The sequence below is a fragment of the Pomacea canaliculata genome, linkage group LG4 (assembly GCF_003073045.1).
Source record: "Pomacea canaliculata isolate SZHN2017 linkage group LG4, ASM307304v1, whole genome shotgun sequence".
NCBI classification, from domain to species: Eukaryota; Metazoa; Mollusca; class Gastropoda; order Architaenioglossa; family Ampullariidae; genus Pomacea; species Pomacea canaliculata.
This window is the reverse complement of record NC_037593.1, coordinates 22,202,032-22,217,252: the sequence shown is the minus strand read 5'-3', so window position 1 is coordinate 22,217,252 and position 15,221 is coordinate 22,202,032. Positions and strand designations below refer to the sequence as shown.

General features: G+C 40.4%; 1 protein-coding gene across 4 annotated transcripts in view; it reads right to left on the bottom strand.

Annotated features, from left to right (window-relative positions):
* Positions 1-12,147, bottom strand: part of LOC112562058 (regulating synaptic membrane exocytosis protein 1-like) — a 66,711-nt gene extending 54,564 nt beyond the window's left edge. For 3 of the 4 annotated variants that reach the window (XM_025235042.1, XM_025235045.1, XM_025235043.1), the window contains exons 1-2: positions 11,562-12,147; positions 2,038-2,269 (exon numbers count right to left, since the gene is read on the bottom strand). In XM_025235042.1, the coding sequence (XP_025090827.1) occupies positions 2,038-2,269; positions 11,562-11,695 (366 nt within the window). In that variant the 5' untranslated portion in view covers positions 11,696-12,147. The remainder of the gene's footprint in view (positions 1-2,037; positions 2,270-11,561) is intronic. The other variant, XM_025235044.1, reaches the window with a different exon arrangement.
* Positions 12,148-15,221: the final 3,074 nt, after the last annotated feature.

The window sequence follows — 15,221 nt, the reverse complement described above, 5'->3', positions numbered from 1 at the left end:
CAGCCAAACAACCATATAAATGACTGTTACTTCTGCTTGGTTTCTTCTCTTTCCGGCAGGATATCGAAGCAAAAGAAGTCGAGAATAGTCTACCCAGCATTCCGTCTCCATTGAGACCAGTTCCACATAGTGATGGACTTCCTTTCCAGAACCTCCAGCAAGAATATTCTTTGATTCAGCTGATGAGAACGAGGGTGAGCTGACCTGTTCTTCTGCTAGTCAGTCAGCATGCAGTGATCCGGATTTTCATGGTGGTGCATAATCAACCCCTCACAGAATAACACAGAAAGAACTAAATGACAGATCAGTATCAAAACTTGTCTTTGCTGTTCAAGATGTGAAATGTAGAACAAAATCGTCTTCTTTATCCATTCCAGTCTGTTTAAAAAAAGGGTTTAGTAGCGTATCTACAAATATCAATGATTTGCTCATTAGTTATGACGACAAACTGTCATCTTTTTCACTTTTAGACTTTTAAGATTTGTTTGATACTGTTGATTATTCTATACTTTTAAAAATACATCAGCACCTGTTAATGATGTTGTCTGATCCTGGATACGGTCCTGTCTAATGGACCAGACCCAGACTGTGTGAGAGAGCAGTGTGTAATTATATCATTCTGCCCTGATATGTGGGGTCCAGCAGGTGTCTGTCCAGGGTCCTATTCTTGGGATCTCTATACGTCCCATTTTTCTGACTCGTCGTATTATTTAGCATGTGAGAGTCACCGATGTGGCTTAGCTAAACGTGATGCAGACTGATAACTTGAACGCAAAAATGAATGGCTGACGTGAAGGTTCGAATGATCCAGAAGAGACTGCAACTAAACAAGAAGACTGAATAGCTGCTAACTTCTCAAGAAATTTCTCAGTCATCATTCTCTTATTCCTTCTTTTTCCATAAACTATTTCTGTGTTCCTTTCTTTGCTTCTGACGCAGTTTAGGTATAGCTGACAGAGTTTCGCATCATATTTCTGATGTCTGCAGAGTTTTTCTTGAGCTTCAAAAGATTAGTTCCACGAGTCATTATATCACCACCGATGCAACTAAAATATTAGTCTGTGCTTTCGTGCTCCCGATGATTGACTGTTGTAATTCTGGTTTGGTTGGCATTCCCTAGAACCTTCTTGATAGACTTAAAAAAAACAAAATAGTGTGGCTCACCTCATCTGTAGATCGTCTAAATATGGTAGATATATCGATATATCTATATATATATAACATATTTAGATAGATCTCTCCCTTAACTGTTGTTACTGACCGTATAGCCAATAAACGTTCCACTCTTATTTCACTGTTTCTTGCACTGAACCTGGGCTCAGAACTCACGCCTATACTATCGCACGGCTGCTCCGTTCATCCTATTTTGAGTCTCGTTGTCTGCGACAAAGACTATAAAGGTCTTTTTCCTAACCAGCCCTATCAACTTAAAACAAAGCACCCGTCAGCCTGTCACTCAGAGCATTTGACCTCCTTAAAATCCAAACATGGTTTACTCCCCCCACCCACCAGCATCAATGGCATCACACTACCCCATCCAGACCGTGTGCTTTTAACCTCTCGAAATAAAAAGTGACGTCTAGAACATATGGCTCTGAACCGTCCGAAACAGATTCTTAAAATTCAGTCCTGAATTTTTAGTGAGATATAAGACTTTATTTATTCTAGAGGGCAATGAGACGCAGTTCTAAATGGAGGCCCAACAACAAAACTACGACACATTCATATCCGCTCCACCAAATAGACTATCATAAAATCATGATTTAGGCTTATATATGATGTACATTGATTCACAGACAGCAGTCGCAGGTCCGAAACATGACAGACAGCCTCAATGTGCATGCAGGTACACATCCGTAGCCTGGTAGAAGCTTGATGAAACCATCTAGACAGGGCATGCCTGTCATCACGTAGAATTGCAGACTCAGAAGTGCTGCCTGTTAAACAGGCTAAAAGTCAATCTTGGCTGCCCCAATATATTTGAAGCAGGTGTATACAACACTGCCCAAGTAGCTTCATATTCACCACAAAACTTACCTCTGTGGACTTTTCATTGGCTTTTGTAGCCTTAAGCTGTGTGCGACCTCCGCAACGGGCGCACGACTTCTTGTGGCAGTAATAGCAGCTATGACCAACTCCGTCAGCAAATTTCGTTTTGTGACATATGTCACAAACAGCTCCTTCGTCATACTGTTGGCCTATTTTGCGCGTTTCCTCGCTTAGTTTCAACACTGTTTGTTGGTAAGTCAGGAATTCATCTTGCATTTGCCTGCACATAAACAAAAAACAAAAAAAAAAAAGAAAGAAAAAGCATTCATTTTTGGCCTGTTTGAAGAAATAGCTTTACTAGTACTAGTGAAATGCTTTCAACAGCAATTTTTTCTGGCACCTACTCAGTAAAAAGCTTAAACGGTAATATTGCAGTCACTTTTCCCCCACATTTTCCTCACTGCAATTTTTTTTATAAAAATATTATAAAATCATTAAAATAACTAAATTATTATAAATTAAACACAGCACTATAACTTAATTTTTCGGAGTTTTTTTCATCAGTCTTCATCCAAATTGTTTCTCGAAACATCATGCTTAAAGGCCAGTGATTTAAGACTTAATTTCAAGAGCTATCAGCCAGCCCAGCCCTGCTGATTATCTCATATGCACATATGAACATTCTTGAGACTTTATTAGCTATAATATATGTGTAATAAAAGTGCACAGAGACAATATTTGAAAACAAAATTTATGGTGTAAGTCGACTTCGTTGAGTTTTAATAGTCGACTTTCAAGCAGGTATAGAGTATCCAGACTACTAGGAGACATAAGGGATATATAATTTTCTTCATGGGTACATAACAATATAAGTATACATAACAAAAAAGTAATATTTTACAATATAGCAATATAAAAAACAAACATATGCACATAGATTAACAGAAATTTTAAGAATTCATCCATCTGCCCAGAGAAGCCAGCAATTTACAATTTTACACAACAGAAAAGTATGTGGGTTTTTCTTCTTTTTTCCCCAATCTCACACAAATAAAGCAATTATCATAGAAGGCACCTTGGATCCCATGTGTCATAGGATGACAGCACAACAATATTAATGTATATCATATCAAAACATATGTAGTTTTTTTATAATCATGAAGTCATTTATATATATACATATAGAGTCTCCAACTGAAAAAAATTGTAAACATCAGTTGCGCCCTAAATACAGAACATCGTTAAGATATTTAACATAATTGTATAAGTGTTGATGAAATGCTTAGTAAACAAAGTTATACTCTTTAATATTTTATTTATTATATTTCTAACATGTCCTTAGCCTTTATCTTGTTGGTTTAGTTCTTTAGTGTCTCTTGTTTTCCACAAATTGAACAAGTATTTGCACAGGTGGTGACCAGTATTACGGTCCCTGGCACCTTAAACACTTATCTCGCCACTGAAACACCCTCACACGTTTTTTCTCGTCACAGTTTGAGGAGGGAAATAAAGAAGAGAGAGGGTGAAAAAAAACCCTCGAAATTCTCTCCCTTTCCATTTTGTGATGATATTCTGCGTCTCTGCTTTTGCAAGGTATTCCTAAAAACTTTAACTGTACAGAGAGGTAGAGGATGGAAATTTCTTGAAGAGAAACATATTTAGATGCTCCGCCTTAGCTCTTCGCACCTTAACGCGAATGCTGGAGTACCATGGTGAATGTTTGTTAGGGCGAACTTGGGTTCACACAGCACGGAGAGGACGCAAAGTGCGGAAAACTGGTGTCAGTGCTGGGCGACTGGTTGACAAATCAAACTACACAGAATAATGACATGTCACATAATCAACAGGCCTGCGCACCGCCCAATCTAGGATATGATTTTTGCATGAGTGAACTCGATGACTGGGTGAACTGAAAGACATCAAGCAGGTCCGCGATTATTTTAGTATACAGATGGTTTTTGCCGTCAAAATGGACACTGAAATCACATACGACCACAGGTATGCCACTGAGCGTGATCCAGTGGTCGAGCAGATCATAAAATTCTGAGAGGAACATGCTGTCAGTCAATTGGTTCTTGATGTTAAGTGGTGGTCTATATAACCACAGAAGATGAACTTCTCTGTCTGTCTATGAAAGTCTTGCCTTAACAAATTTAAAGGACGAGTTTACAAAAGGGAGATACTGCCAAACGCAAGGCAACTCATAAGAGATGTTTTAAAGATTACAGCAATCCCTCCTCCGTGACTGGCACGGGGGAATGACATGACTGTATACTGTCAAATGGTGTCAACACAGACACTCTCATCACCACGATCTCTGAACCCCTTTTCAGTCATTAACATAATGTCCAAATCATTGTCTCTCATGAACTCCGCGATCTCATTTCTCCTCTGTGCTTGCTGGTCGGATGAGACAGACCGGGCTTTAAAGAGTGCGATACAGAGGTGTAGCACAGAGGATGGAAAAGGAGTGTGTTTCCTACCGTTTAAAGCCGACGGGTGCAGAGCTTTACATTTTTTAGGTGTGATCATAAGAATATTGGGGTGACGAAGAAGACGACAAGGAAGTGTATGCCGTCGAAACACAATATCTGTCCGACTGTATAGGCAGACCCTCGTCATAAGCAGTCAGACGATGTCGAAGTCGCGGTCTGTGACTCCGGCCTCTGTGTGTTCATTTTACAGCTCGGTGCTGCGGCAAACAGGGCAGGCGGTGATAATGAATGTCAGTTTTGTGAAGGGTCTTGCACAGATGGAGTGGTGGGCGACGTTTTCAAAGCCAGGAGTTGGTGTCTGGCGTAGAGTCGAAGCGCACACGTGTTGATCGCATTTGTGTCGGATACACGTGCTCCGCCACCATGATGCACATGTGAGTCAAACAAGATGGCAGATTGTAATGCGGCTGCAGCCCTCCACAGAGATATAAAAATACATCTTTGATGCAGGGTCGAAGCCGATTGAAAAATGTACCAGGGTGTAAATAATTTCATGACAAACTGTAAAAACACGGAGAAATCATTATGAAACAATTATTATATATCGATTCTAACTTATTATTATACATGACAGGAGACGGAAAAACTGTTGATGCGATTTGGGTTTTTGGGGTTTTTTTTTTTTTTTGTTTTTTTTTTTTTGTTTTGTTTTGTTTTGTTTTTAGCAGTGTTTCACTATAGAGTTCTTCACGATACAGTATCGTATTTGCCAGGAAAATAGAGTTCCTTATCTGCGACGTCTTGAACTCACGCTGACCCAGAATTGTGGTTCAAGCGCTATGTAAATCCACTTCATTATCATTGTTTTTATTGCTGTTGCAAATGTTATGCATTTATTCATGTTATTTATTTAGTAATCGGTCTCAATGGCGCCGGATAACATGGCGACATGATGAAAGGCCTGACTATTCTTTCTCTGTCCTGTGCTTTTTCATCATCAAGTTAAACTCAATGCAATATCATTTGGCTAATAAATTTTTATCTATCAAAATCTAGAGACATTTTTCGTCCTTGCACGCTAAACCACATTCGCCACAAACACACTGTCTTATGATTAAACGGGAATATCCTGTCATACATTAAATACTGACGCTGAGTGAAAAATGAGAGTCGGTGGATGATGCTCTACTATTTACCAAACACCCTGCTATAACCTTCTCGCCTGTACAGGTGATCAACTTACCAGCTGGTCACTCGCCGCTTTGACTTGCTCCTTCAGCCTAACGATAGCTGAATATTCAACGGCTCACGGTACTGAGCTGCCGTTCCTCGCAGCCGTCAGTACGGATCGAAGATTGCTGGCATTGGTAAGCCGCTGCTTGCCTAATCAAAACTACCTCTTCACAAGTACCAGTCAATAAGAATGCTTTGTTGTTATCTCTCACTTAACAACACTATCTGGATATCCATGTTGACCGATAATTCTAACATATAATATTACCGAACTCCGCATGGAGTTTTATTAATTCTTTTTCTAAATACTGAGTCGTTGATTGTGCAAAAAATACTGATCTCCCAATTGCAGGCTGCATAGAAAAGTAAATTTTATGCGAATATTCAGTCAAAATAGTTGAATTTTAAAAAATTTATGAAAGAAGCCAGGTGACCACAGTGTTCAACGGAGCGTGAACAGCACGGCGGTAGCCTTGTGTGATTCATGAGTGTGTGACACCTCCTCTGGACGATATGGCCCGCTCCAACGAGAGTAAAGTCTTAACTGATATCAGACACTACTTAACAAGCAAGAGGAAAACATTAAACACCACATAGACGAAGTTAGAGACGAACTGAGACTTTTCAAATCGGCCATTGATAAACTGTTTACGGAGTTACAGCAAGTTAAACAAAGGCAAGAGTCGCTCGAGCAAAACACTGAGAGACTAAAAGATCATGTAGATCAGTCTCTCCAGGTCTTTGACGACAAGCTCGACAAGCTCGAAGGTTTCTCACGCAGAGACAATCTGAAGTTCTTCGGGATACCAGAAACTGGAGATGATTCATACGAAACCTGTGCTGCTACGATAATACACCTCCTGCAAGAAACTATTCCGGGGAAAGTGTGGCAAACTACTGACATCGTGCGAGCGCACAGAGTCGGTAAGAAAATTGTGCCCGCAGGACATACCCGAAACAGAGAAAGCAAACCGCGTCCCATAATCGCTAAGTTCACTCAATGGTCTGACAAGTTGGATATACTTACCAAAGCAAGAGAGAAATTGAGAGCAAAAGGTGTATCTGTGGCTAGTGATCTCACAGAAAGACAACAGTCGATCATAAAGTGTTACAGAAATAGCGGGGTGCGTGCGTTCTACAGGGGAGACCGGCTCGTTGTTGGAGGACCCTTACATCAAAATACGAACAGACAACAGGAAGAGAGGGAGAATCCCCGAACCAATGCGGACAGATCCCCCTCTCAGCACCAGACAACCCTACAGCAACAGACTGATGAATACACACTAACAACAGCGCAGCGGAACAAAGGAGTCAGACAGCACCGGAGCAGTCAGTCCTACTTACCTCTTCCTCTTTGGAACCACTATCTACCTCTGCAATCAGAAGATGAGGAAGAAGATACCAACAGATTACAGGCTGATAAGCATGGGGAGCAAATTGACACAAACGCTGCTACTGGCAGAGGGGCAACAGTGGAAAACCGGCATTCCAAGAGAATTCAGTGCACACCGACCACAAGAATACACGCCTTAGGCAATATTAGCAACAACCTACAGATGATTCCGACTGCTATCTTGCCTACTAAATGCCCTTCTGAATCCAGTATTACCAATACATCTACCGGCGACAATACAAAGGGGAAGGACACACATCCATGATCCATACACCAGTATAACAGAAGCCAACAACAGCCAGACAGCCGATGTCAGCAGCGGGTGTCCACCTGACAGCAATGTGCAAGTATCGTCCCCACACCCCGCATCGGTGTCCTCGGCTAGTCGTGACCCAGAAACCACGCACGGGGTACCCGTGCGGACTAACCGGGTAAAGACAAGGAGCACGGCGGCCAGATATGCTGAAGAGGTCAAAGGGACGCAACAGCTGATGAGAGATGACAGTACACGAACACCCAAACGGCGCAAGAATAAGAACGGAGGAGCAAGCGAAAAGGGGAAGAAGCAAGGCTCTCTGGATAGCCATATAAGTGACAAGAACACCTCAGATAGTGCAACAAGATCACAACCCAAGTGGAAATAGGAAAAATTGGCCGTCAGGCAAGGCGTTTGACTTTTGTTAACTATAACGTAGAGGAGATAACTTGTTGGTAGATTATATCACGGCATTTTGACTTTATTTGTTTAACAGGAACGCACATGGAATACTCTTAACATCCTGCCAGAATACATTAAGATTTATGCCCCTGCAAGAAAATTGTTTAAGCAGGGCCGATGGTCAGGTGGGGTTCTTCTTATGGTAAAAAGTTGTTGGTCACAATATATAAAGGAAGCAAGATTTGATGCAACCAATATAGTTACACTGAAAATTGATAAAGAATCAATGAACTTTGACAAAGATGTTATCTTGATATCATGCTATGTAGACATGTAGTGCCAGAAGGCGGCCCTCTTTACAATTCGTTAGATATAAAAGATGGCATTCACCTATTAGAGGAAAGTGTATTGCAGTATATAGATAAAGATGAATTCTACTAAATTTCATGTGGAGGACATGGTCCAAACAAGTTAGTACAGATGATATTGTAAATTATTTTCCTTCTATGCTGCATTGTGCTACCACTATGTATGTATCCCCCCCCCCAATGTCAAAATGACTATATGAGTCACTGACATTAAAGATCTCTTACTCGAGTCGTTGAAATAACGAATTTAACAGTAATAACAGACAGTAACTTCTAACACTTAGCGCGTCATGATGTAATGCAATCTAAAGTGTTTATCGTTTTTTACAGTCACGTGACCCTGTTAAGCCGATGACTGTAGATCTAAATAGATAAAAAATCATATTTCCTTCAAAAACATAACAAATAGCTTAAACACCAAACATCTGACTCTAAATGTTACAATGCGCTTAACACCGACACTTCCCTATCCTCCCCACCCTCAAAAAAATAATTTTAGAAATTGATAGAGCATGGAATCCCATTTTGAATGTAATGCTAAAAATAATTTACGAAGCATCGCGAATAGCCTTTCGGATAAAAGAAGTCTTCTGAGAAAAGTGGCCACATAACTATCAAATTATTTTTTTATACGCCTTTTCGTTTACCTTTCCGTTTCTGTTACTGATGGTGTATCGTGGGTCGTCTCTGTTTCTTCTTGTGATAGACAATCGTCTTCACCGCAAGATTCCGACCACAGTCGACCGCAGTTCTACTCTAAAGGCTCATCTTAGGGCTAAGCTATGTTGTTGTATGAAAGAGATGAAAGGACGCAAGTAAACATTAAAGTCCTCTTGATAATGATGTCACGATAAGTACATCCGGTCATGAAGTCGCGCATGACTCGTTTTCTGCATGGCGACCTCTCCACGCATAGAAAGGCACCGATTCAACTTGGTTTTAGCACGAATATCCCTGGACTGCTGGCAGATGATTTTTTTTTTCCAGTTAACTGCTAAAACGAGGCATTAGACGACATAGCTTCCGGTTTATTCACATTTCAGATTAACTACTAAAACGAGGCATCAGACGACATAGCTTCCGCTTTATCCACATTCTTTGTTACGGCTCGCCGAGACTTACAGCGGAACGCTTCGCAAGAGGCTAGCGTTGGTCTTGGCAGACAGACAGCAATCCACCTATACACGTCCTTGGCTTTAGCGCGTACGACACACTTCTAGTGACAATCAAGTAATAAGTAGTCCGCGTAAAAGTAAACTGTTAAACGTTTATCATGACATTGACTTTTGTGTGTATTTCGCTGTTAATACCGAGTACAACACGATTTTGCATGCGAAACGAGCTGTCACTGGACCCTTAGGGAATGCCCAACTCCTGCGGCAGGTTCACAAAAACGCAGTAGAAACTAAAAATCAGTCAGAGCAGATCAACTCACAGGTGTAAATGTATGATTAAGCTGCAGTGACACTAAACCATTTTTAATTTTTCAGAAAACAAATGTTAATTTCAACAGGTGTGGCCAACTTTTACATAGCCATTTTTTTGGTTGATTTATTCGAAAACATTATGTTACAACAACACAGTAACAATGTTAAAAGCTTGGCCCAAGCTTGGCCGAATCTTGCGTGTTTGCTGGGAAACGACGCATACTGCGTGATTCGTTGTTGCGTGTCAATTTGCTTGTTGTTTTATGTGCCCCATGTTCAGATATGATTAATGCTCTTGGTCTTTGTTTCATGTCTTTATTTAATTTGATCGCCTGTATTGTAACTCTACGTGGACACAATCTCGTCTATGTTTCACGCTATCCAGCTATCTTTACTACTATTTGTAATTGGGTTCAAGTTTGCGCTTGTCCCATACAGAGAGTATGTTTCAATCACTACTCTACCTGGCACCCCTGCTTTCGCAAAGCTTTCCCGATGTATATGCCGGTAATATGATTCCTTTTGTCTCTGCTGTAGTCTATCTGTATTTCTGTCAAAAACCTTAAGTATTCACAAAGTATGTTTTGGGAACACTCGGTATTATCATGTGTTGGGCTAAGCTTAATGATTTGAAAGAAGATTGAACTGTGGGAGACTTTTATCCGATACCCATGCTGTTCCTGCTCTTTGTATGGGTGAAAAAATATGTTTCGTTGCCGAAGCCTTGTTTTGAATTAATTTTTAAGGGAGACTGATATGTTCATGCATAAGGAAATAGAGTTAGATATTGGTTCTATCTTAAGCTGCTCTTAGTCTCTATCTTCATTTAACTCAAGTTTATTTATGTATATCTACGGTTTAACTGATTTTATAGTTTGAATCCGAACTACTTGGGCAAAGACCAGTGGAGAGGTGCCCAGATTCCTTCAGATGCGTTGCATCAGTAAACATGTAGCGCATTACCAATGCGCGAGTTCTAATAACAAGCGATCAGACGTTAAAAGTCAATAAAATTTGTCCAAGGACTGAACCATAAAGCCAGCTTTCATGTAAAATCTGTAAAACTAATACTTGAGAAATTTTCGCCATATAACACCGAAATCATTTTGTAACAGTAGCAGAGGAGCACAGCATATCACTCTGTGCACTGGTTCATCGATCACAGTGCGATTTGTAGTTAATGCAGTAACACACCGATGCTTTCAGCTGCGGGCTTGCGACCAACACACTGACAACACAGTGTGGGCGTTTCTGTAATGCATGGACATTCTGATAACACACTGACATCATTTGATGCAAGAAAATCTTTGCTTACTTGTTAAAAAACGTAGATGACAGTGGTTAAGACCACGTGTTTGTGGTTAGGAAGCGCAGATATAAAAACGGGAAAAGAAGAAATTTAATAACTAAGGACACGACTTCATATGTATTATTCAAAAATGTTATGCAATAAAACTTACGCTCGAGTGGTTAGACTATTGGAATTTTAAAACCCATTTTGACTAAATTTAGTATATTTTAGAGTAACTGACCTTTCAGGTCGAGGTCAGTGACATTTTTTCTCATTCTACATATGTTAGTTTATATGCATGTGCACCAACCTAGCTAGCTAAAGTATATTTGTATCTCTTGATACTTCAATATCTAGTTAGCCGAAACAGAGACATAGTAACTAAGGCATGTGTTGGAACGTGAGCAGTCTGAAGAAACAAATATTCCATCAGACCATATAACAAGAGATAAGTTATCAAGAGCTAAAACGTTTCATCAGCCTCACAGAGGATTAGTAAGATAAATTTCACATGTATAGCATACTCAGGCAAACAGGTTTCAAACATAATGGAAGAGTTTAAGATAAAGAGGGCTTGTCTGCTTGCTTCCATTGGTCGAGATAAGTCTGGAACTGTCACGCTACAGTCAGGCCTCATTTCCAAATCAAGATGGCCGTCCGAATGGTCAAATGGACCAACCATTTAAGAATCATTGAAAAACTGGTTACAGACATCAGAAGGTGTGGGGTCGGGGAGAGGAGCAAATAGAACAAAACATCCAGCTGACCTGATGACCTCCTGTTCACGCTCTTCTTCTTCTCGTTGACGTCGAAGAACATCTTCTATCACTTTGCGTTCTTCCTCAGTCAGGTGGCTCAGATCGGGCATAGGCGGCAAAGAGGGTCGCCGCGACGCCGACATCTTGCCCAGCACCACCAGCCACCAAAGCCCGACCGTGTTGTTGTTGAGGTTGGTGGTGGTGTTGGCGGCGGCGGCTGCTGCTTGTAGCTACTCCCAGTCTAGATACAGCACGGCGGCTGAAAGGCAGACAGTAATTGTGCGGTCGTCGACGAAGCGAGATAGAGGCAGTGAGAGAAGCGGTAGTAGAAGCAAAGGCAGGGCTGGGGCAGGGAGAAATGGTCCTGGTCCACAGTACATGGCTATTAGCTCAACAGCTTCAAGACTCTAGTGGCATAGGCTTTCACCATCGAACTCCTATTGTCACCGAGATGCTACTCTCCAAGTTGTAATCTTCTCACCTACACGTGACGTCGCTTGTCGCCGCCATTCTTCAACTCGCATCCGATTTTGATAGGAAATGAAGACCGCACATCGTTAATGCTCTGTGCATAATGCAATCGAAGGAAAAAAGTAATCGTCCAATCAGATTAAGCGGGGGATTGACGTCACTCTCGTTTGGTCCCCGAGACCGCTACACGCGTTTACGCTCGCTATCGATTTTCCTGCAGGCTGGGTGATGTTATTGTGCTGTCGTGCCGCACCACTGTCACACAGCACAGTGATTGCAAGTCTCATTCAAGCTGTGCTTCAATTGTCATTACTTATACCCAAGCTAAAGAAAACAAAAGCCCGCATGTTTATCTGCACGCATTCCGGCATAAGCGTTCGTATCTCCTATTTGTTTGCAGCCCTAAAAGTTTTATAGCGTTATCCGACCACGTAAAGGAGGAGGAGACAAACATTCGTGCATTCAGGATAGGTTGTATAAGCGTGTGTATCGCCTTAGATTTTACATAAATAAAATTTCGGAAGGTAAACGAGCACCTTAAGCAGAAAGAATATACAAACACTCATGCACTACAACACTGTTTTGTTTGGGTTTTTTTTTTCTTATGCATCTACATCAGCTGTGTACCTACCATATCTTCTCCAACCCTCTTAGGCAGGGGTGGGGGAGTCCGGCCCTAGGACCATATAAGTAATCATTTAGTTTGGCCCGGCTAAGGCAGCCACAAGCGGAACTAGAAATTCAGTACATCTAGGAACTTTTTCATATAAATACAAATTTGTGTATCAATTTATATTAAGTGAATCATAATACTAACGTAAAGTTTTAGGGAAAGGCAAATCCCGTCAATTACGGGAACAGACAAGACACATGCGAGAACATGATTGGATATGCTTCTCGTCGACTGCCCGCCTCCTGTATTTTGGTGAGAACAGTCCCAGCTAGGCAGGCTTTGAGTGTACATGCTGTAAAAGCCATAAATCATTGACTTTGCAAGTCAAAACTAAAGAGAAAAAAAGTTTACAGATAGTGGGAAGATCAAATTAAAGGCTAACTAGATTTGAAACCCATATTTAATACCAAAAAAACGTATATAACAAATACATTTTTAATTCTTCAACAAATTAACATCGCTAACAAAACAAAATTGAAACGTAAACACAGTTTAGAAAAAGGTTAAAAAAAACTGAATTTAAAACAGACGCAGAGATGTGTCTGCAGGGATCAGAAACAAATTACGGTGCATAGGTCTATGAAGAAATGGTTTCTCTCCAGTTCATTCTTGGGGGCTGGCATGAAATAATTGTAGCTTTGTCTGCGAATTCAGCAGTCTGGCTTAATGGAGGTGGGACTGATGCCACATACTCTGCCTGGTGTAATTTTGCCTTGGCATATGTTGGATACTGGAGTCGTAGAAATGTCACTTCTGCCATTAGTTCAATGATGCAGCCTTATCGAGAGGAAAAAAAATCCAGCGAAGCAAAGTGTTTGGAATAATTATGATGCGCCCAGCTTTAACATGTAAAGATATCTTGCTATATGAACATAATCTAAACTGAAATTGGGGTTGAATAAAGATTAGAATAATGCAAGCTCTTTTCATTATTCTAAAGGGAATAAATCCTTCCTTAGTCTGGCATATATACTCTCCTTATTTACAAATTTACATAGCTGTCAGTAATGCTAGCATCCTATGAAATGATAAACTTCTACCAGCATTTAAACATTAGCAGCGTGCACGTTGAAGCCAAAAATATATGATTGATATGTGAAGATACATCTAGAAGTGTACCTTATTTTTAGGAAATTGTTATATGCATATATAATCAAATTTTAAATTATTTGCCTCAATTCCTTGAAAACATACGCTAGTACAAAATAATTGTCTTACATCTTGTTTAATCTTCTTTAATCGGCTTGGCAATTGCGATCTTTTGTGCGAAGTGTCACACAACAGCATGATGTGACTCAAGGGTTGTTGTTTGTGCCTCAGGTGAAAGCATCTCAATGTCTCGTAGGAGACACTTATTCTTGATAATTCTTTTCATAGTTTTTTCCTGAGAATTACCTCTAAAACAAGAGAAAGGACACACAAACATAGAAATACATATTACGTACGTACAAACACGCAAATAAATAGACCAAAAGAGTACTGGGTAGACGTGTATCAAATGAGATATGTCAAAGTAGACATGAAGACTTAAGAGAATACGGAGATAATTGCTCACTTTTTTCAAAAACAAATTTGAACTATGATAGACACGCACACCAACAGTCAGAACAATCATCTTTTGAAAGTTAAAGCTGATTAAAATTCTCCCAAAACTATATATGCTGTTTACTTCATGACACTGACAACAAGCTTATAGACAGCTAGAGACAGAGAAAAAGCTTCCGTGAAAAATGGCATTGAAGCTATATATTTACATTGCTTCGCGGTAATTGCTATTACTAAAGTGTGTTCATGCCTGCTGGATGACATTTCATATGCACACAGATAATAGCCCATTTACATAATTAATATCAATGGTGGGTCAATATGGAACACACGGTGTTAATTGTCGAGGTTTATGCCGATACGTATACTCTTTTTCTTTTCTTTGTCAGAAATATTATTTCCTGCGTTCGTGTTCATTGCACTGATCTTGCATCCACTAAGGAAAATGCACTTTACTAATTCGATTATTTTTTACCACTTAAAATGTAGGCTTAATGTCTAAATAGCGACCTGTGAGTCCCTAGTATAGAAAAAATGAATGTATGAACATACAAATCACATACAGTAATTAATCTCATCTAAAGGGGCTTCAAGTACTATCTGTGCTATCCGTACTTTCAATGTTACAGTGTTGCTACCTTTTGTTATACCGCCATCTATTATCCGCACGTCAACTTATCTCTAATAGTTGTTACTGCTGCTCCCGTATTGCCAATTCTTCTTGCGTTTCGGTCTCTCTACGTTGCGAGTCCACGCTTGTCCAAGGTGGCAGGTGGCTTCTTCGACGACTGCTTGCTCTCCCGACTACACTCCCAAGCACATAGTGGCACGCTCCGGGATGAACAATGTCACATACAGACACTGAAGGAACACTCCCCTAATATGACTTAATACTCCAAACACCAGTACTGGATAGCTGATAAATATGCGGACATTCACTTTTTTTTTTTTATCATGGCGACTTCTACTGCTGGCCTTCA